Source organism: Rhinatrema bivittatum, chromosome 2 (genome assembly GCF_901001135.1).
Source record: "Rhinatrema bivittatum chromosome 2, aRhiBiv1.1, whole genome shotgun sequence".
NCBI lineage: Eukaryota > Metazoa > Chordata > Amphibia > Gymnophiona > Rhinatrematidae > Rhinatrema > Rhinatrema bivittatum.
This window is the reverse complement of record NC_042616.1, coordinates 160958072-160979721: the sequence shown is the minus strand read 5'-3', so window position 1 is coordinate 160979721 and position 21650 is coordinate 160958072. Positions and strand designations below refer to the sequence as shown.

Genomic DNA, 21650 nt, shown 5'->3' with positions numbered 1-21650 from the left:
TTTGGACTCCCAATCTTCCAGTTTTGCAAGGTCCTCCTGTAATTTATCACAATCCATTTGTGATTTAACTTCTCTGAATAATTTTGTGTCATCCTCAAATTTGATCACCTCACTCATCATACCCCTTTCCAGATCTTTTATAAATATATTATTCACAAATCCATATTCAATAACAATTCATCCTGGTTCAACGAACCCCTTCGCCTCACACACTCCTCCCACTCAACCAGAACAAACTTCAAAGGCACTTTGCACATCCCACCCCTCAAAAGTGCCCACCTCAACTAGAAACCGTGCCCTATCAATTGCCTGTCCCACTCATTGGAATGCCCTACTTACTAATCTCCGCCTAGAACCCTGCCCCTTCAAATTCAAGAAAATGCTCAAGACCTGGCTCTTCCACCAGGCTTACCCTGACTAGACTCACACACTTCACCACATCGCCTTACTATCTTACCGCTAATTCTTGCCCCCCATGTTATTATGTTAACATGCTACCTATCTAGTTTTTGTTCTCAGGCTCTCATATATAGCCTACATTAATTGCAACACCGTTGCACATGTTCCTCTTGTTGTCCCTTTTCCCCCGCTCTCTGTTTCTTTGTATTTTTCCATCTAAAGTTATAATGTGCCTACTAATGGAGAGAGAGAGAGAGAGAGAGAGAGAGAGAGAGAGAGAGAGAGAGAGAGAGAGAGAGAGAGAGAGAGAGAGAGAGAGAGAGAGAGAGAGAGAGAGAGAGAGAGAGAGAGAGAGAGAGATCCTACTCCCTAGACAGGTATTTGTATCCCCATGGGAGACCCACCTAGTAACTCGAGGTGGGGATTAGGTATGAGCGTAGGTGGTTGGGGCCACTTTCACATTCAACATGAGACGTACGAACAGAACAGTGGGTCTCTTGTGAAAATTTGATGGCCTTCAGAGTGAGGAAACTCACTCCAAGAAGAGATTTGGGCAACGTTCTCTCAACCTAGCTTGATGGACACTCTACCTGGGCAACAACAAGCTAGGTTGAGAGAATGTTGCCCAAATCTCTTCTTGGAGTGAGTTTCCTCACTCTGAAGGTCATCAAATCTTCACAAGAGACCACTGTTCTGTTCGTACGTCTCATGTTGAATGCGAAAGTGGCCCCCAACCCCCTACGCTCATACCTAATCCCCACCTTGAGCTGCTAGGTGGGCCTCCCATGGGGATACAAATACCTGTCTAGGGAGTAGGATCTATAGCAAGGTGCTCTCTCTCTCTCTCCATGATAACTGTTTCCTGCTTTACATATGCTCTGCCCCCTGAATTATGCATTTGCAAATCGCATTAACGGCTGTTAGCGTGATTTGCGAATTTATCTCCTGTGGTAACTCCTTGGAAAATGACCCCCTTTGTCAACCATCTTCTGAAACTCCAAATACATCTACTGGTTCACCTTTATCCACATGTTTATTAACCCCTTCACAAACTGTAGCAGATTTGTGAGGCAAGACTTCCTTTGGGGAAAATCCATTTTGGTCGTTTCTCATTAAACTATTGCTATCTATTTGTTATGTGATTTTGTTCTTTAGAATAGTTTCCATGATTTTTCCCAGCACTGAAGTCAGTATCACCAGTCTATAGTCTTTGTTCCAAACCTTGGTGCAAAAAAGATAAATAAATAAAGACTCTAAACTGACCATAGTCTCAATTTTACCTAAAAAAAAAATGGATCCATCCTCTTATCAACTAATCTTGCTCATCCAACAAGATAGTAAGATATTGGCAAAATTGAGAGAAAAAATGAAGGGAATGGTTCCCATTTTGATTCATAAAGATAAGTTGGGTTTTCTTGCAGGAGGGCAAGTCAATAAGAATTTTAGGAAAGTAATCTTCATCCTATTTTTGGTTGCTGATGAGGAAACAATAGCACTAGTGGGAATGGATGTGTTTGATTAGTTTTGATTGGATTATCTGTTTTGAATTTTTTCTAAATATAGTTTTGTGGGACAAATTATAGACTATTTCAAAGTGTTATACACGGACTCCCCTACTGGAGTACTTATCAATGGAGAGCTTACAGAACATTCTGGCCTGTTTTGAGGAGCAAGAGAGGGATAGCCATTATCCCTAATTCATTTTGTTCTCTCTATAGAGCCACTGGCTATTAAATTATGAAATGCTAGAAAATGTAAGGGGATTGTGAAAGGACTAAATGAAAGTAAAATCAATTTGTTTGTGGGCTTTATCTTGCTCATTGTAACTGAGGCAAAAACATTTATCCCAGTTATATTACAGATATATAAGATCTTCACTATCTTTTTAGGTTTAGTGATTCATTTCCAGGAATGTGATACCTTGCCCTTAAGCCATGATCTCTTGAGGAATTAGATGGGAAGAGTTTCCACTTCTTTGAACTGAAAAAGAAATTAAGAGGTTCATATTCACTTGGGGTAGATTTAAAAAAACTGTGCCCGCACGTACTTTTGTCCGCTCGACTGGCGCAAACAAAAGTACGCCGGATTTTAATAGATACGCGTGTAGCTGCGCGTATCTTTTAAAATCCTGGGTCGGCGCACGCAAGGCTGCGCAAAATCTGCAGCCTGCGCGCGCCGAGCCGTGCAGCCTGCCTCCGTTCCCTCCGAGGCCACTCCAAAATCGGCTTGTTACTACCCTTGAGCAATAAGCCTTGATGATTTCAACGCTTTGGTTCTAGTCCAGCCTTGTTTCAGCTCCAGCCTGTGCTTGGACACTCTCACCTCCCACGGTCTGTGTCTTGGGGCTTCTCCCTGAGCCGCACCATGGTCCAAGGGCTCACATCCCCCTAGAGCAGTGGTTCTCAACCTTTATAGTTCTGCGACCCTTTTAATACAATTCCCCACTATGTGGCGACCCCAACCGTAAAATTATTTTCGTTCATAGGCCTAAGTAACTGTACTGTATATACCGTATTTTCCGGCGTATAAGACGACCCCCAACTTTTACAGTTAAAATATAGAGTTTGGGATATACTTGCCGTATAAGACTACCCCTCTTCCAATGCATTCCAACATTTACAGCAGGAGGGAGTGACTCGAGGAGTGAGGGCGCGCTGCCTGATTGGCCGGTGCTGGGCAAAAGGGGCTTGCCAAAGCAAGCCCTTTTGCCCAGCACCGGCCAATCGGGGAGCGAGGGAGCACAGAATGAACTTTTTTACTGCATCCGGTGAGGGGAGGGAGTGACTCGAGGAGCGACAAAAAACCCATATTTCCGATGGTCTCTTAGGCGACCCCTAGCAAATTGTCATTCGACCCCCAAAGGGGTCGTGACCCACAGGTTGAGAACCGCTGCCCTAGAGCAAGCAACCGCAACATTTTCATAAGAGCAGGTTATATAAAATGAAGGCTAGTGAATCTAAGATATGTACTAAATGTAAGAAGGATATAAAGACACTTTTATCCATAGTCTCTTTTGGTATGGAAAGGTTCATATATTCTGGCAAGATTTATGTTTTTTGAGGCTGCAAAATATAATTAAGGTGCAGCTTTTATGTGATGGGGTAGGAGCACTACTAGGCCTGAGAATGCTTGAGAATGGATTAGGTAAAAATTATTGACATATGGTTGGCTTCTCATTATTTGGTGCCAGGAAATGGATTCTTATAAAATGGTTAGAAGAGGAAGGATTCTCCTCCTTTAGAACTATGCATCAAATAATGTTTGAAATACTACAGATGGTGCTAAGCAATATTTGGAGGGGAACAAATAGAATATTAAATAATGTTTTAATATGTGGGAACTGTGTATCAAAACTGCTGGCAAGGTATCAAACAATTCTGTCAAATTTATACAGTAAATAAGGATGGTCTCACAGATAGATGTGGGAAAAGGATACAAACACCACAGTTATATTGTTTATTCAGTGACTCTCATCAAAACCAGAAATTCCCATTAAGTGTATAAAAATTGATAGGTATGTATGGGCGAGTGTAAGGAGGGGGTTTACAGAAAATAAGGTTGTGATTGAATAGCTATATAAAGTGGATTGTTGTAGTATGTTCTCTTTGAATATTAAATATGTAACTTCAAATCCTCTGATTTTTGTGTATTTATGGTTTTCATTTTGATCTTGATGACCTATAGCAAATCTTGAATTTTATTGCTATTAATTGCATCAGTAATAAAATATAAAAAGAAAAGGAGAAAGGATTTTGAGGTGAGAGCATTTAGATAACTCCATGCACTGTTCTTCCATCAGCCTGGCATTCTGCAATTATATATTTTTCTATATTTGCCCGCAGTGCTGAAAGCTGAACTGGAATTAGACTGGTTGAAACAGAAAGGAGCAATTAAGAGGACCCTCTTCTTTGATTACCATCAATCACAGCACACTTTCTCTATTGTGATTGAAAAAGAGAAACAGGCTCAGTGCCAGAACTTTGTTGTTTACCTCAAAGTAAGTATTCTTTAAAAAAAAAAAGTTGCAAATCAGTTCTTTCTGATTAATCATTTATATAGTCTCTACCAATCCAAATGTATCATTATTAATGAAGAAAATTTTATAAAGATTCTGCTGTACATAAAACAGCAAACAAAGAGCATGTATATATCAAAACGTTTAATGATTGCTGATATATACTAATTCCGAACAATGCAAAGAGAGACAAGCTGTGTAAAAATCAACTATAAAAGGTCATGAGAAAGACTTCTCAGGAAATTAAAAAGTCATGGGATAGGAGATGTAAGGGATTGGTTACTGATGAAAAGACGGGAAAGAGAGAGCAGGCCTAAATAGTTTTCCAAATGGAGAAAGATCATTAGTGGAGTACAAAAGGGATTGGTACTGGTATCAGTGCTCTTTAACATATTCATCAAAAGCGGTGGATTGCAAGGGGGCTGCAGAAAGACCTCATGAGACTCGGAGACTGAGCATCTGAATATCAGATGAAATTAAACGTGGAAAAGTGCAAAATGATGCACATAGGAAATATAATCCCATAATCATGTACACAATGCTGAGTTCTGCATTGGGAGTCACTACCCAGAAAAGGTTCTTGGAGACCTCGTGGGCAATTTGTTTAAATCCTCAGCTTTGTGTACAACGGCAGTCAAAAAAGTAATAGAATATTAGGAATGATCTGAAAATGAATGGAGAGTGAAATGGAAAAGATCATATTGCCATGGGTGTGACCATGGTCGCCCCTTCTCAAAAAAAGAAATAGTAGAACTAGAAAAGGTACAGAGGAGGGCAACTAAAATGATAAGGGGATGAAATATTCCTGTAATGAGTGGCTACATAGGTTAGGGCTTTTCAGCGTGGGAAAGAGATCACTGAGAGGGGACATAATAGAGGTTTATAAAATCATGAGTGGGGTGGAACGGGTAATTAAAGGATGGTAATTTACTCTTTCAAATAATAATTTGAAAGAGTAAATTACCATCCTTTAAAAACTCTTTAAATTACCATCCTTTAAAAACTCTTTCAAATAATAAACAAGGGGATACTCCATGAAATTAACAACTAACAGATTTGAAACAAATCGTAGTAAGTACTTTTTCACTCAACACATAAACAACTGATAGAATCTGTTTCCAGAGAATGTGGTCAAACAACTAGCTTAGCGGACTTTAAATGAGGTTTGGACAAGTTCCTGGAGGAAATGTTCATAAAACATTATTTGCCAGATAGACTAAAAAAAGTTGTTGCTGTCCCTGGAACTGAATAACAAGAAATAAATCTACTTGGGATCTGCTGGATAATTGGCACAAAATGGGAAGAAATTCAATATATATCAGGTTCTTTATGTGGAGCAAAGTGTGGTGCAGTTCAGCAATGAATGTAATTGCACTGCTTACTGTGAAGCTGATGTATTAAGCAGAGAAAAATTTTCAAAAGCCTGTTATACTCACCAAAACACTTACAGAAATAGTGTATGTTGTTTGTCAAAGCATGTGCTGTTTTCTCTATTAGAGTGCAAAGCAAACTTTGCAAACTTTTCAGCTTCACAAATGGTAAATTTATACATGTAGTTTTACACTTGCAAAAATTATGAGTCACATAGAAAACCTATGAACGAAATTGGCTTCCCAAAGCTGATTTTAGTGACAAAGCCATGGTTGGGCCTGGGAGGGCAGGGGCCATCCCAATTTGAGCCCAGGCCCACCCAACTGGAAGAGGCCTGTTGGAGCGATGCCGTCGTGGGGATCCCATCCCCGCAACGGTAAAGAAAAGGCTGGAGCTGGAATGCCGACGCAGGATCCCATCCCCACAGCGGCGAAGAGGACAGCCGGAGCTCCAAGGTCGCTGCAGGATCCCATCCCTAAGCTGGCAGAAGTAGGACTTTGGTTGTGCAGCTTGTGCCTAATGAAAAGGCCCAGCATGTGTGTGGGTGAGAATGGCAGCTTGAATGTGTGTATGTGTGGGTGAGAATGGCAGCTTGAATGTTTGTATGTGTGGGTGAGCATGGCAGCTTGAATGGGTGTATGTGTGGGTGAGAATGGCAGCTTGAATGTGTGTATGTGGGTGAGAATGGGAGCATGGATATGTGTTGGGGTGAGATGGTAGCTTGAATGTGTATATGTGGGTGAGAATGGGAGCCTGGGGGTGCATTTGTGTGTGTGTGTGTGTGTGTGTGTGTATAAGAATGTGAGCTTGAGTTTGGCTCTATGTGTGCATAAAAATGAGAACCTGGGAGGGGGGTAAGAGAGTGATACCTTATATGTGTGAGGGAGTCTGTGAGAGAAAGTGTGTGTGTGTGTGTGTGTGTGTGTGAGGGAGGAAAGGAAGAAGACAGTAGGAGAAGAGATACAATGAAAAGGAATTAGGTAATGAGCAACAAGAGAAAATGGGAAAAAGAGACCAGGACCAACTGATTAGAAAAATACAAAGATCAGAAAACAAAGGTAAAAATTAATTATTTTGAGATTTTAGCAATTTGAATATTCCATCTTTGGGAATGTACATTTCTTAAATTTCTGTATTTTGCTCTCTCTTCAGTATTCCACTGTTCAGCATCTAGTTCAGTCTTTCTATTTTGGTTTTGTCTGCATGTTTCTGTTTCTAATTTGTAGTCTCTTATTTCTATATTAGGTAAGGGTCTGTCTCTGTTCTGATTTGTGTGTGTGTGACTGAATTCTGCTTGCATGTAGTTTCTCTGTAGTTGTCCAGATTGTTTTGTTATTCCAATGGGTGATGTATTAATGTTCTAATCTAGGGCCTGGTGTAGTATTTGCATTGCTGCTTTTTCATAAGGTTGCTGTTATTGTATCCTGAAAGTCAGTGCTGTGACTGTATGGTATGGCAAAGTTCTAGATATCTCTTTCTTTGCAGGAGTTTGTATTTTCTTTCCTTTTACATGATATACTTGTGCATTTGTTAACTGCAATAAATATAAAATAAATTAATACAGATTAATAAGGAATTTTTAATGCTGGTAAGTGCTTGAAGTAATTGAGGTAAAATGTTTTAAAGTTTCATGCATGATGCATAATGGCTGTTGCAAACTACTAAGAAAGCCATGGTAGAGTGCAGTATATGGTATTATTTATCAATAAGAATACAACTAGTAGGTCCCTCGCAAAAAATGGAATTCTGGCTACGCCGCTAACTGATTTAGCAAAATCTTTAACTACATCTCAATGAGTTTTTGCTTTAAAGAAAAAAAAACTACATGTGTGATTTTCCTGCTAAACTTTATTTGATTGAGTTCCTGCAGAAAAATATTTGTTATTTCAACAATAGTGCAAGAAACTGTTTTATGCTTAGTGTACTGACCTCTGTGTGAGAATACTGAGATACTTCCTTAAAATTCTATAAGTTAATTTAACTTAGACATTTTTAGTGATTATTATGGGGTTAATCTTAATTTAGAGAAAATATTTCACTGGGAAGAGTACTATAATTATCAAATTTTACTGGGTAGATTTAGTAGTAAAATCTGATTGTCTTAAATTTATGTGGTTTAATCATTTTTTCTTCAGGCCTACTTTATTTAGAAATCAAACCAAAAAAACCAATGCTTTTCCAAATGTAATCAAAACTAGCCAAGAATTCATCACATATAAGAACCCAAACCATACTACAAGGTTCTTCCCATCACTAATTGCTAGATATAGTCTGCTAGGCTCCAAGACTTTATACTTTTTTATTTTTTAATTTATTGGCACTCTGAATGATGAGTTTGCCAAATCTCTCTAAAGCTGTGTTCAGAGAGTATTAGATTGAAATGTTTTCAGTTTCAAATAGCCCACATGATTTGTTGTTATGATGTCACTAGAATAGCTTGATAGATTTGTAGTCATTTAAGGATAAATAATCAAAACTGTGTTCCTAGGTGCAAACCCCGGGGATACCTTTTACGTGGGTCCTTTTGTTTGATGTTGCCCGACAAAAAATTATCATCAGAAATTTGCACTTGCTTTCTCTGTGGGTAATTTTTCAGCACACACCACCACACACAGTTTTGTACAATCAAAACTACACTCCTGCTTCATTTCCCTGCTTTCTCCCCACCCCTAGGACTTTAAAAATTACTGTCTCTGTAGATAGGTTTCTGATATAGCAATGATTATTAATAGTGTTAATGCTATCATATTATAATACATTTATGTAACTGTTCTGCAGTGAAATCAATTGATAGTAGCATAAAGGATTTTCACCTCAGTTTTTCTCCATAGTTCTCTAATACTAAACATAATTGAGTGGAGTAAGGTTGCATTCACATAATTGTACTTAATGAAACAAATCCTTTCCTTTCATCTTGTATTGTCTCTTTGCTCTATATTGATTTTCTGTTTAAGTATTAAAGAATAAGGACTGTTCTATCTACAGAAAAACAATGCTACATAAAACAAGTTGGGGGTGAAATTTTGTTTTAAATATATATCCAATTTTTACTTCACAAAAAATATGCTCAATGAGGGTAGGATCAAAGGAAGATCCTACCCTCAGAGAGTGGCGAGTCTTTAGAATAGTCTGCTAGAGGAAGGAAACATTAGAGGAAAAGTAGGAAGGAACTGTGTGCGCATTCAAATTTAGGGCCTTATTTTCCAATATCGCATTGGTAACGCATTAGGGGGCGTTACCAATGCAAATGAGGCTTCTTTCGTGCAGTGGGGAAACATCATGTGCGGCGATGTTTTCGCCATTCGCGAAAACATTAGCGCCGCACGTGATGTTTTCCCACTGCACGATGATTCTTTCAGGGTTTTATCACGGTGCATGATATTTGGCACTTTTTGGAGATAGTCCCAGACAGCCTGTTGCAGGAGAGAGAGAGAGAGAGAGAGAGAGAGAGAGAGAGAGAGAGAGAGAGAGAGAGAGAGAGAGAGAGAGAGAGAGAGAGAGAGAGAGAGAGAGAGAGAGAGAGCGAGCAAGCCTTACTATAGTGCCTATGCCCTACATAGGTATTTGAATCCCTATGGGAGGGCTACCTACTAACTCGGGGTGGGGATTAGGTATGAGCGTCGGGGGTTGGGGGCCACTTTTGCATTCCACATGAGACCTACGGACAGAACAGTGGTCTCTAGTGCAGATTTGCTGGCCGTCGGAGTGAGGACGCTCACTCCAAGCGGAGATTTGGCCAACATTTTCTCCACCTAGCATGTTGTTGCCCAGGTAGAGTGTCCATCAAGCTAGGTGGAGAGAACGTTGCCCAAACCACTTCTTGGTGTGAGCGTCCTCACTCCGACGGCCAGCAAATCTGCACTAGAGACCACTGTTCTGTCCGTAGGTCTCATGTGGAATGCAAAAGTGGCCCCCAACCCCCGACGCTCATACCTAATCCCCACCCCGAGTTAGTAGGTAGCCCTCCCATAGGGATTCAAATACCTATGTAGGGCATAGGCACTATAGTAAGTCTCTCTCTCTCTCTCTCTCTCTCTCTCTCTCTCTCTCTCTCTCTCTCTCTCTCTCTCTCTCTCTCTCTCTCTCTCTCTCTCTCTCTCAAAACTACCGTGGATGGCGATAATCCTTTTCCGTAGCGCAGTCCATAACGCGAAGTTGTAGTTAAAATCCGCGATAGCAGCCGCGCTACCACTGCGGTTAACGCGAATTTATCGCACGCGGTAAAGTGCTTTGAAAATGAGGCCCTTAGACAGTGATCTCCATGAGAAGATTATTAAGAGTTATGCCGCCTGAGGCTGACCAGTGTAACCATTTGGCATTGTGCCTCAGGGGAAAAGGCTGGTGGATATCACAGTTCAAAGTTAAACTGGTTGAAGAATAGTGACCAGTGGGTTTGCTGCATGTTCAGTCATTGTGCTTGTACCAGGTGTTCCAGATTTTTGTGGCCATGTAAATGGTCACAGTATGTCTGGCCCCTTCTAACAGATGTCACCATTCATCTAAAGCTAGCTTCATGGCTAGCAGCTCGCGATCCCCAATAGTGTAATTTCTCTCTGTGGGAGTACATTTTTTAGAGAAATAGGAGCAGGTCACTAGTTTGCCATGGTTGTTGTGCTGTAAGAGGGCAGCCCCTACCCTCCAGTATGAATGGCTTTGAGGGGTCTGGGTGGTGCAGGCACGAGTCATGGTGAAATGCCTGAATTGCACTGTTGTTCCAATTCTTGGTATCAGACCTGTTTTTAATGAGGATGGTTGAGAGGTGCAGCCAGTGTAGAGTAGCTGTGAATGAATTGTCAGTAATAGTTCATGAATCCAAGGAAGCACTGTAAAGCTTTGAGGCCCACAGGCTGGGGCAATCCGGGTGGTTTTCAGTTTGTCCAGGTCTATATGTAGGCCTTGCTGAGAAATGTTATTCAAAAGTACATTTTTCCAACTTTGAATACAGGTGGTACTCTCAGAGCTTCTGGAGAACTTGCATTACATGACCTTGATGTTCTTGAAAGGATTTTGGAAATATTAGGATATTGTCCAAATGCACCACCACATGAGAGTAGAACAAGTCCCGAAATATCTCATTAACCATAAACTGAAAGATCGCAGGGGTGTTGCATAATCCAGAGAGCATCACCAGACATCTCTAGTGTTAAAAGCAGTCATATATTTGTCCACCTCAAGGATCCTAATCAGGTTTGACCCAAAGGTCAAACTTGATAAATAGTTGTGCTCTTCTGAGGCAGTCAAAGAATTCTGTGATCAGTGAGAGAGGATATCATTTCTTCTTGGTGTTGCATTAAGCCCTCGGTAGTCGATGCAAGGGTGTAGCAAACCATCTTTTTTCCCCATGAAAAAGAAGTTGGCTCTGGCAGGTGATGAAAAAGGGTAAATGAAACCTCTGTCCAGATTTTCTTTGATATATTTGGACATAGCCTCTGTTTCGGGTGTGGAAAGTGGGTAAACTGTATCCCTGGGTGACACCTTCCCTGGACCAAATAAATTGGACAGTTGTAAGAGCAATGTGGTGGCAGGACTTCTGCCTGCTGTTTGCTAAAGACATCTGTGTACTCTGCATACTGCAGTGGCAGATCTGGAAGATCTGGGGTAACTCTCCAGGCAAGGTGCACAATGGGCGAAATCTTAGCAGGACATTGTTCATGGCAGTGGGAGCTCCATTTGGAGACTTGTAGCATGCCCCAATCAATGTGAGGGTTGATGAAGCATGAATCAAGGTAGACCTAAAATGACTGCATTTACTACCTTGTATAAGACATATAAACTGATCTGCTTTCCATGCAGGATATCTGTCTGCATAGTGAGCAGAACAGTGGTTCTTGTGACACGTCCCAGCAAAGGTTCTCCATGAACTGATGAGATTGTGAGCAGATTGGCAAAGGAAACTCTTAGGTTCCCATAGTGAAGGGCAAAGGACTCGTGAATGAAGCTGCCTCCAGCACCGGTATCAAGGAAGACTTGGGTATCACCAAGGGTGTCCCCAAATGAGAGCTGTTGTGCTAGAATCTTTGGAAAGGTGCATGGTCTTCCTAGGTGGCCTCTCCCACCAGACCTAAGTCCTGGACCTTCCTGGTCTGGCCAGGCAACGACTTGCAAAATGCCCTAATGAAGCACATTATGAGCACATGTTGAGGTGCTGCTACCTCTGTTTCTCCTCCATGAAAAACGTGAGGTGATCTATTTGCATAAGCTCTTCTTCTACTGGCCTCAACTCAGGAGGTGACTGGAAACTACTGGGCACTGGAAACTGAGGGCAAGACAGATGGAATGCCAGACTACGTCCCTCTCTCGAGCCCTTTCTCGAAATCTAAGATCCAGGCATATAAACAAACAGATTAGCCCTGCCAATGTATCAGGTAGATCCCGGCCAGCTCATCTTTGATATGTTCTGCCAGTCCTTGCCTGAAGATAGCTATAAGGCTATCAATGCCCCATTGCAGTTCAGATGCCAGTGTATGAAAATGAACCATGTACTCTCCAATGGAGCAGGAGCCTTGCCTGATCTGAAGAAGCTCAGTGGCCATGGATGGCACATGACTGAGCTCATTAAATATTATGTGGAATAATCTCAGAAAAGTGGTACAAATTCCCCAGAAGTAGGTTGTGTCTCTCCCAGAGTGGTGAGGCCCAGGCTAGGGTGGAGTTGCCCAACAAGGACAAGGATGTAGGTAATCTTGATGCAATCAGACGGGAAGAGAGGTGCTTGCAATTCAGATTGCATCTGTCACTGATTCAGGAAGCCTCTACATTTGATGGGATCCCCTTCATACCTTGGAGGCAGAGGCAGGTGAAGTATGGAGGTAGCAGGCCATACCGGAGAAGCTGGAGCCTTAACTGGAAGAGCTGGACAGGCGTCCATACCCTGGAGGCAACTGCCCATTGTATTCAATTGGTCTTGCTGATGTTTTTGCTGGTTAGCTAGTCCAGCAATGGCAGAGGCCTGGGATGACTCTGCCAGGCTCATGGCCTCAGCAATCTGTAATGATCGGCATGGGAGTGAGCCCTTTATTCTGCAGCATAATTGATGCGGTCTCATAGGTGAAGCTACAAGGCCTTCGCCGGCAGCTGATGAACGTGCCCTGTGGCGGGACAGATGGGAGCTTTGCCTATTCCAGCCTCCTCCCCCACAGATAGTGCCCTTAGGTTCTGCCATCCAACAGGACGTAGGTGGGTCCCTAGGGTGATGGAGACGGCTGCGCACGCATGTTATAAAATCAGGCGTTCATTTGTGTGTGCCGGGTAGTGCGCACGAATGTAGGCCGCGCGCCTAGGTTTTAAAATCTGCCCCAAAATGAATAAAATTTTTCTGTGCTGTTCGCAATATAAAATGCATATTTTTAGCCTGTATTTTATTTTGTTGTTGTTTCAATCTATTTCTCCTTTTGGACCTGTATACCTAAGCTCCCATCAAAAAAATTAAAAAACCTGCTTTCCAAAGGAAAAGAAGGTTTATGAGACTGCTATGTTTCTGAGTATGTGCCACCTCACTACTCCCCCCCCCCCCCTTCCCCAATAACTTTTTCATTTGGTGTTACATCTACATGAACTCTTCAGGAAAAGTCAGGAGAACATGAGGACTCAGATGGTGGGTTTTTTTAGATTATTATTTATTGATGGACATCTCCTAAAAAATAGGCTTCTTACATTCTGGGTGGAACTTCCTGTTCCCAAGATCTAAAGATAGAAACATAGAAACATAGAAATGACGGCAGAAGAAGACCAAACGGCCCATCCAGTCTGCCCAGCAAGCTTCACACATTTTTTCTCTCATTCTTATCTGTTTCTCTTAGCTCTTGGTTCTATTTCCCTTCCACCCCCACCATTGAAATATCTAGCTTGATTAGTTAGGGGTAGTAGGGGTAGTAACCGCCGCAATAAGCAAGCTACACCCATGCTTATTTGTTTTACCCAGACTATGTTATACAGTCCTTAATGGTTGTTTTTCTTCTCCCCTGCTGTTGAAGCAGGGAGCTATGCTGGAAATGTGTGATGTATCAGTCTTCTCCCATGCCGTTGAAGCAGAGAGCCATGCTGGATATGCATCGAAAGTGAAGTATCAGACACATTTGGTTTGGGGTAGTAACCGCCGTAACAAGCCAGCTACTCCCCGCTTTGTGAGTGCGAACCCTTTTTCCTTCTCCCCTGCCGTTGAAGCAGAGAACTATGCTGTATATGCATTGAAGGTGAAGTATCAGGCTTATTTGGTTTGGGGTAGTAACCGCCTTAACAAGCCAGCTACTCCCCTCTTTGTGAGTGTAAATCCATTTTTCCACATTTCCTCTTGCTGTTGAAGCTTAGAGCGATGTTGGAGTCACAGTAAGCATGTGTATGTTTATTGAATAAGGGTATTGTCTCCAGGCAGTAGCTGTCATTCTGGCGAGTCACCCACTCTTCATTGGCGGCCTCTTGACTTTATGGATCCACAGTGTTTATCCCACGCCCCTTTGAAGTCCTTCACAGTTCTGGTCTTCACCACATCCTCCGGAAGGGCATTCCAGGCGTCCACCACCCTCTCCTAGTTTTCAGCACATCAATATTTATTGGCCTAACCATTTTTGAAATATTTTATTAAATAATAAAAGCCAATTTGAGGAAGGAGGATTATATCAGATTCAAATGGGCAGCTATGGGTATATGAATCATCTTGAACACTGACTGCTTCTGCAGCTGTATCCCATGCCCCATTTTGTTTTTCTCTGTGAAAAAAACAACAACCTGGTTACTACTTATACATAAAAATAAATTGAATAATGCCCAGTGTAAATTAAGGTGACATCCGTTTCTTAAATGAATGGGCACAGGCTGATTGCCACACATCTCACAAATAGATTCATGTTACATGAAAAAAGAAATTAATTTACCTTATAGTACTTTACTGTCAATCACTTAAAAGTGTATGACTTGCACAATTGGAGTGCATTATGACAAGTGAGTCAAATTAATGAGCCCTGAACAGAGGAGGGATTTTATTTTTTTTTTTTTTTAAGGAACAGAGCTTCTAAATATTTCTTGAAACCATATGGTAACATCCAAGCAGCACTTAAGTGGAGCAGTTAACTTTGAAACCAGTGGTATTTAATTTCACAAATTTTAAAAGACTTCCATGATGATGATGGTCATAATTATACTGGACATAAAAAAACAACCCAATCATGTGTTAGGAAAACAAATTACAACTGACATCTAAAGTCTGAACAAATTTTATGTGACAATAATATTCATTTCTTAATATTCCTTGTTCATTGTAACTATTATTTTCTGCACCAGTTCAATTACCCTAGTTCTATGTTCATTGCACGACTTGTTAAATGTAAACCGACTTGATGCAACCTCTGGTCGTGAAAGCCGGTATAGAAATAAATAAATAAATAAATAAATAAATAAATAAATAAATAAATTTCAATTATTAATTTATGTTTTTTGCATTCACACTTAACTTTCAGTACATTTGGCCATATAGTGTATCAAAACAACAAATTCAGTCACTTTTAAGGTGAATTGCTTGGCAGTATATATCTAATACTATGACCAAAAAAGTCTTTGAGAGACAAAGGAGACTGGGCAATACTACTCTTGCCCAGTTATAGTTGAGCAAATTGTAACCCAGTGATATAAGATGAATTATATAATGTATAGGATGTATTCATAAGGTAGGCCTCAGTATTCTCTCATGAGACTGTGAAGCAAGTGTGGGAAAGGGAGAGGTAAACAACAGATGTACAGGTTCTGTGGTGAGGGAATTAGTCACAAGAGAAAACATTCTGTATCTCATTCTGGGCTATGTTTTGGGAGATTGCAAATGTCTCTCAAAAAAAGGTTTCAGATGTGCAGACAAAAAAGGATATAAATAACAAAAGCACAAAAGAGAGATCTCCCCCCGTTTCCCTTTCTCTTCCTGAACTTCCAGAAGTGGCAGAGCCATGCTGCTTTCCTGGGCCATTTAAACAACAGTAAAGGAAAGTATCAAACTGTATTATCATTATTACTATTGCTTTTCTATATCTACTGCATGTATCATCTCTACTGCATTGATTTCTGAAGCTTAATTGAGCACATAATAAACCTACTTCTGGAATCTACAATTGCATTGACTCAGGATGTAAGTGTGCCTTTTTGTGTCTTGGAGTAGCGGATCTTACCAGAGAGATGCCTGGGTTGTCCCGGCCTTGTGTCAGTGAACTTGTAACAGTATTCAAAAATCCAGACTTGTTTGCTGCTCTAGAGCGCCAGTGCTGACCATATGTATTGGAGAGAGTGAATCAGTATTAGAAAGGACTCAAACTCATGTTCTAGACTTTAATCTGACTCGTAGTTCATTTCTCTATCCTTAAAACCACACTGTTCCATAATATGTTTCCAGGATAATTATTTTCTGTAATTATTTTATATGGCAGTAGTTTAATGGGAAATAAAGACTTAGTCATTCTCGTATGACGGTGTGTTCATTTTACCATAGGACGAATCAGAATTTCGAGATAAGTTAACACCAATTGGTGTTAGTTTGAATTACAGTCTGGATGAAAATGCTTCTTCAGATGGAATGTCTTTGAAACCAATACTTAACCGTTATGGGGAAACCATTATTCGAGAGCAGGTATAGATGCAGATGGATTTCTTTATTTCTTGCATTTAAACCCAGGGACTTTTTGAGTGTAACATATTTCTTAAAACAATCTTCTACGGTGATAATATATCCCTTTCTTTTCATGTACGAAGGCTTAATTAATAACAAGTGTTTAGCAGAAACAATGTATAGTATTTTGCTATGTATAAAGCATTCCCAGAGCTGCGATGTTTAAGGTTGCCCATCAAATGTAGCCTGGTAAAACTCATTCTTGTTTTGAAGATATTTCAGAAATCTACAGTATGTTTGTATAATCTGCTGCATTTCCAGATATTTATAAGATGAAAAAAAGGATGAGAGTCACGTTTTTCCTCCACAGTGCTTTGTTGCAGTGCTTTGATTTATGTTTTTACCGATGTAGGCATATATTCTGGTGGATTGCGGTGACGACAACATGTGCATTCCTGATTTGAAACTTTCAGCTAAATCGTAAGTTTAAACAAATAAACGTATGTGTAGTATCTAATAGAATGCAGGCATTCAATAAAATAAATGCTCTTGAAGAAACCTCCTGTTATAATTGGCATATTATGTAAGCTGTGCAATAAGAAACTTCGGCATCTTACTTTTAACTTCTGGCTCTGCAATTTCTTAGTACTTTGTGACTGGTATGAAAAGACAAGTATTTAATTTGGAGATTCTGACTATAATGTCATTTTCTCTTGGAGGGGAAAATAAAAAAATATTTTGTCAATACAGAAACTATCTGCTGCTTTGCAAGAGATTATTTCCCTATACCCAGCTAAAATTAAAATGCTGTACAACTGAAACCATCAGTGATCAATTCATCTCTCAATCCAAAGAAATAGGTTTGATTTATCCAGGATTTTTCCCATTCTGTAACTGGGTGGGGAGGGGAGGGAGTGGAGAAATGCTTGGTAAATCAAACCCAGTGTGTTATAAATATAGAATATGAGAAATCTTTCATGAGTTGTATGTCATTTTTCCATAAAAATTCAGCATTCGAAATGTTTACAAATGATAAACCTAGACTACAGAAAGTGCTTTCCTTATCTGCAAATCCAGAACTACCCAAACAGATTCACCAGTTTGGGAGATGTGTATGTGCTAGATATACTATGCATTCTGGACTGGCTTCCTTTGAAAAGCCATTAGGAGAAGGGAATAGAGCAGGATTTCCCAAACCTGTCCTGGGAACCCCACAGCCAATCTGGTTTCCAGAATATCCATAATGAATATGCATGAGATAAATTTGCATGCCATGGATACTCAGTGTAGGCAAATTTATCTCATGTATATTCATTATGGATATCCTGAAAACCTTTTGCTCGTATGTATTACCTTTATTTTATGCTATATTAATTTTTGCAATGTTTTGACTTTATTTTATTATGTATGTTTTATTGGAAACCACCTTAATATTCTTTTATGAAGAAGCGGTATACAAAAAAAATGTTAAATTAATTAATTAATTAAATAAACCTGATTGGCTGTGTGTTCCCCATGACAGGTTTGGGAAGCCCTGGAAGAGAAGAAGGAAGAGTAATACAGAATAAATGTGTCTAAGGATCAAATTTAAGCTCTGGATAAAAAAATCAATAATAAAAGTACAAAATGCTTGCAATTCAGTTTGCTTTACAGTTTTGAAATAGTGCAAGCAAAATTATTCGCAAAATCTGTGCACTTTTAATTTTTACCTACTTTTGCACAAAACTTAAATTTGACTGTTTATTGTTTGTATATGTTTGCCACTATTTGCAATCATACATGCCTCTAAGGGGTCTGTGTATTAACCAGCATTAAAACTGGCATGGTATTGCACATTATCTGCTGTTTTTAATGCTGGCTTTGAGACACAGTATATAATGCTGACATTAGACTGGGCTTTAAGACAAAATATATAAAACTAATAATATGCAGAACATGGTAGCATTACCATGGCCACATTAAAGAACTGACTGCAATCTACATATTAATTTTCCCCTACACTGAACAGCCCACAGTGAAAGGGAATCCCTTCCTGAAACCACCCAGCCCTCCTCAGAGTCACAAAACCCATTATCTACTCCTACTTTCCCATTTATATGTTTTTAGGTGCCTCTGAATCTGTGTTGGCTGAAGGAAACTGGTTTCCTTCCTGCTGGTTATGGCACCAAATTCCAAATAGTGTCTGCACAGCTGAGGCCCTTCTTAGATCCAGGGAGAGATGGGTAGAGGGATCCAGGAGGCTGGGAAGGCCCAGTGAATTACATTTGTGGAAATCCAGTGGCACGTGTTAATGCTGGCCACAGCACATAAATTTAACTACATCTTCTGAGGTTAACGTTTCTGCGTTAAGTGGCCCACATTAAATAGGGGTGTTGTTATTCAATGCTAATACCTAATGAGGCTAATAGCATACCTTTTGCGGGAAAGAGAGGACATTTAAATGCACATTATGTTACCACATGGGAACACTAACACAAATGAAAATAAATAATGCTAGTAGTGCATTATTACAGATGTTAACACTAATACCCTTTAGTACATAGACCCCTAGGATTCAAAACCTGGTTTTATTAAAACATATGTTGAGGAGAACTGAACTAAGTTGTATACCAGAGATGTAGACTTTGCTGTGTAAATTGTCTCTTTACCTGCATGTCAGGACTCAGCTGATGGACTGAAGAAGGATAATTTGATTTGTATGTGAATCTATAACAACAAAACATGTTAATATATAGAGATGAAATGAAATATACAATCAGAGTCACCTACAAGCTGGAGAGATGGGAGTTTTTCAGATTAGTTACATTTTTGGATTGCAAAACATGGCTGTGGTTATGAAATTTAAATGATCCTAGACCAAAAAAAAAAAAGTCCCCCAACCCACTTGTAAAGGGAACTGTGTTTTTGTTGAGATACAATGCCATGGACACTATTCCACAACAGTGTAGGCTGCCTGGGAGCTCAGAAGCTCAGGGTGCTGAGTCCACAGTGACTCTTGGTTCCAGCCTGCAGGAGCTGAGACCTGTGATACAGGGCTGAAATAACCAGGTTTGGGCTCCTTGCAAACTCAGCTGTGCCACAGGGCTCACACCCTCAGATCAAAGATCACTAAGATCTTGTAAACTGGCTCATTCCTTAAAAACAAACAAAAAAAAAATGTTGAGTACCTTACAAGTCTTATATCTAATTTTGTCTTAATTATAAAAATGATCTTTTGTAGAGATAAGCATCAGCTAATTATTGGAGAAGAAGACCATATCATGATTATAGTAAATGCAAAGAATGAAGGAGAAGGAGCTTATGAAGCTGAACTGCAAATACAGATGCCCCAGGAAGCAGATTATGTGGGCGATGAACGCAACATTGAGGTAATTGTACCAAAGTACTTACCATAATAAGCTTGAGGAGTTTCAGACAGGCAGAAATATATCATGTAGTGGAGGCATAGACAAAAGCACAAGTGGCTAAAATAAGTACCTAGAGGACTGTAGGTCTATGAAAATACTTCCTGTCAAGATATTGTTCATTATCATCCACAGTGAGATATAAAATCCTAGGATATGATGGAAAGGATATTGGAGGAAATTTACCAAATTCATTTGTATTGCCATATTCTAAAATTACTCAGCTCTTGTCTTGATCATGTTAAGAGAGGTTGTTGGTTTTTTTGGTGGGGGGGGGCGGTTAGGGAGTTGGTGGAAGGTTTACAGCAAAGATAGCATTTATCCATTAAATGAACTGATGCATTTCATTTATTCTGCACTTAAATGAAAGGACATGTTGCTTAGTATGGATGCATGTGTTATCATTTATTACAACATTAATTGTTGTGTTCTTTTTCTAATTTCTCTCTCTCTCTCAGTAAATCTGGGACATAAAGAAAGCACTAGGGAGGTACCAAGCCAATTTTCTTTTACTAAGGGAATTGTTTTTAATTGAGGTGAAATTTGTACTGAAGATTTTTTTTTTTTATATATAGTAGTAATCTTCCAATCAGTTCTGCAGTTGGATTGAGATGGGAATTCATATGGGAGGTTTTGATTAAAAAGCACAGACAATAAGAAAAGTAAAGGCTCACTTAAATCATTTAAAACTATTATTCTAAAAATCACATAGAAAACAAAACATTGCTGTAAATTCTCTATTTGTCTTCTGTTTTAAGATGCAGCATACAGCGCACTTGTAACAGGCTGGATAAATCCAACAAATCTTTACAGTTGTCATGCTTGGTTGCTTTACTGTTTTGTTGTTTGCTGAGCTCTTGTATTCTCTCATGGGACCAGATGTACTAAATGAATTTCTCCATTTTGGGACTATGGGAAAATTACTTAGTACATTTGACCCCATGGTGTCAGAAAGATAAACAGTTCTGATTAAAAGAAAAGAACTTTGTTAGATATCATTTTCTCATCTATGGGAAAACAAGTTTGAAATTGGGCCTTAAAATTTAACTGATGAAGAAAAACTTGGTTGTCTAAAGAGAACCAGTGTTAGGGTAACTTTCAAACTTCACACAGCCCAATATATGCATGTGTATGGTTGTACAGAGATCTATATTAGTATTTTATAACCTGTGTGTATGAGATGAGTATAGATTAATCATAATTCCACCCCCAAACATACAAGTGTATATAGGGTCCCATGCAAATACATGTAATGTATTGAAAGCGAGTATTTCCTATCTGTTTTATAAATATATATGTATATAGCAGGTTACAGTAAAACAGACAAAACCATTACTTAGAAAATACATAAAATATGACAATAACAAAGAATAAAACCAAATAAAAAATTGAAATTTGAAAACAGAGTAATACACAAAAAATAATAATAACTTAAGGGAAAAAAATAATGATAAATTGTTATGACCCTCGGACACGGGCGGCCACGGCCGACCCAACTCACATCCTGCCATGCCTGGCCCTCCATTCCAGGGGAGCTCGCGGCTCTGGCCAGCCATTGTCGCCACATTGTCCCTGGTCTTCCTTGTTCCACATGGCGGCTGGGATGCCGCCAGCCCACGCTCCGACTCCAGGCCTTCCTAGGCGCGTGCGTATGCCATCTGTTCTCTATTTAAAGGACCATTGGCGGGAACCTCTGGGCCGTCCCCGACTGATGACATCATTAACGGGATACTTAAGCACCTCCTTTGGCCTATGCAAACTGACTTGGCAACGAGCTCCTTCGCCTCACTGGTGCTTGTTCCTGTCTCTCTGGACCCGTGGTTCCTGCCTTGGATCTCTACCAGCTGATCTATACTCTGGCTCGGGTACCCACTCCTCG

The 21650-nt window shown here is 40.0% G+C and overlaps 1 protein-coding gene across 1 annotated transcript in view; it reads left to right on the top strand.

Moving 5' to 3' along the window:
• The window catches only part of ITGA8 (integrin subunit alpha 8), a 560404-nt gene that overhangs the window by 305953 nt on the left and 232801 nt on the right, over positions 1–21650 (top strand). The window contains exons 17-20 of the mRNA XM_029588821.1: positions 4242–4396; positions 16251–16388; positions 16780–16847; positions 19588–19735. Of these exons, the coding sequence (XP_029444681.1) occupies positions 4242–4396; positions 16251–16388; positions 16780–16847; positions 19588–19735 (509 nt within the window). The remainder of the gene's footprint in view (positions 1–4241; positions 4397–16250; positions 16389–16779; positions 16848–19587; positions 19736–21650) is intronic.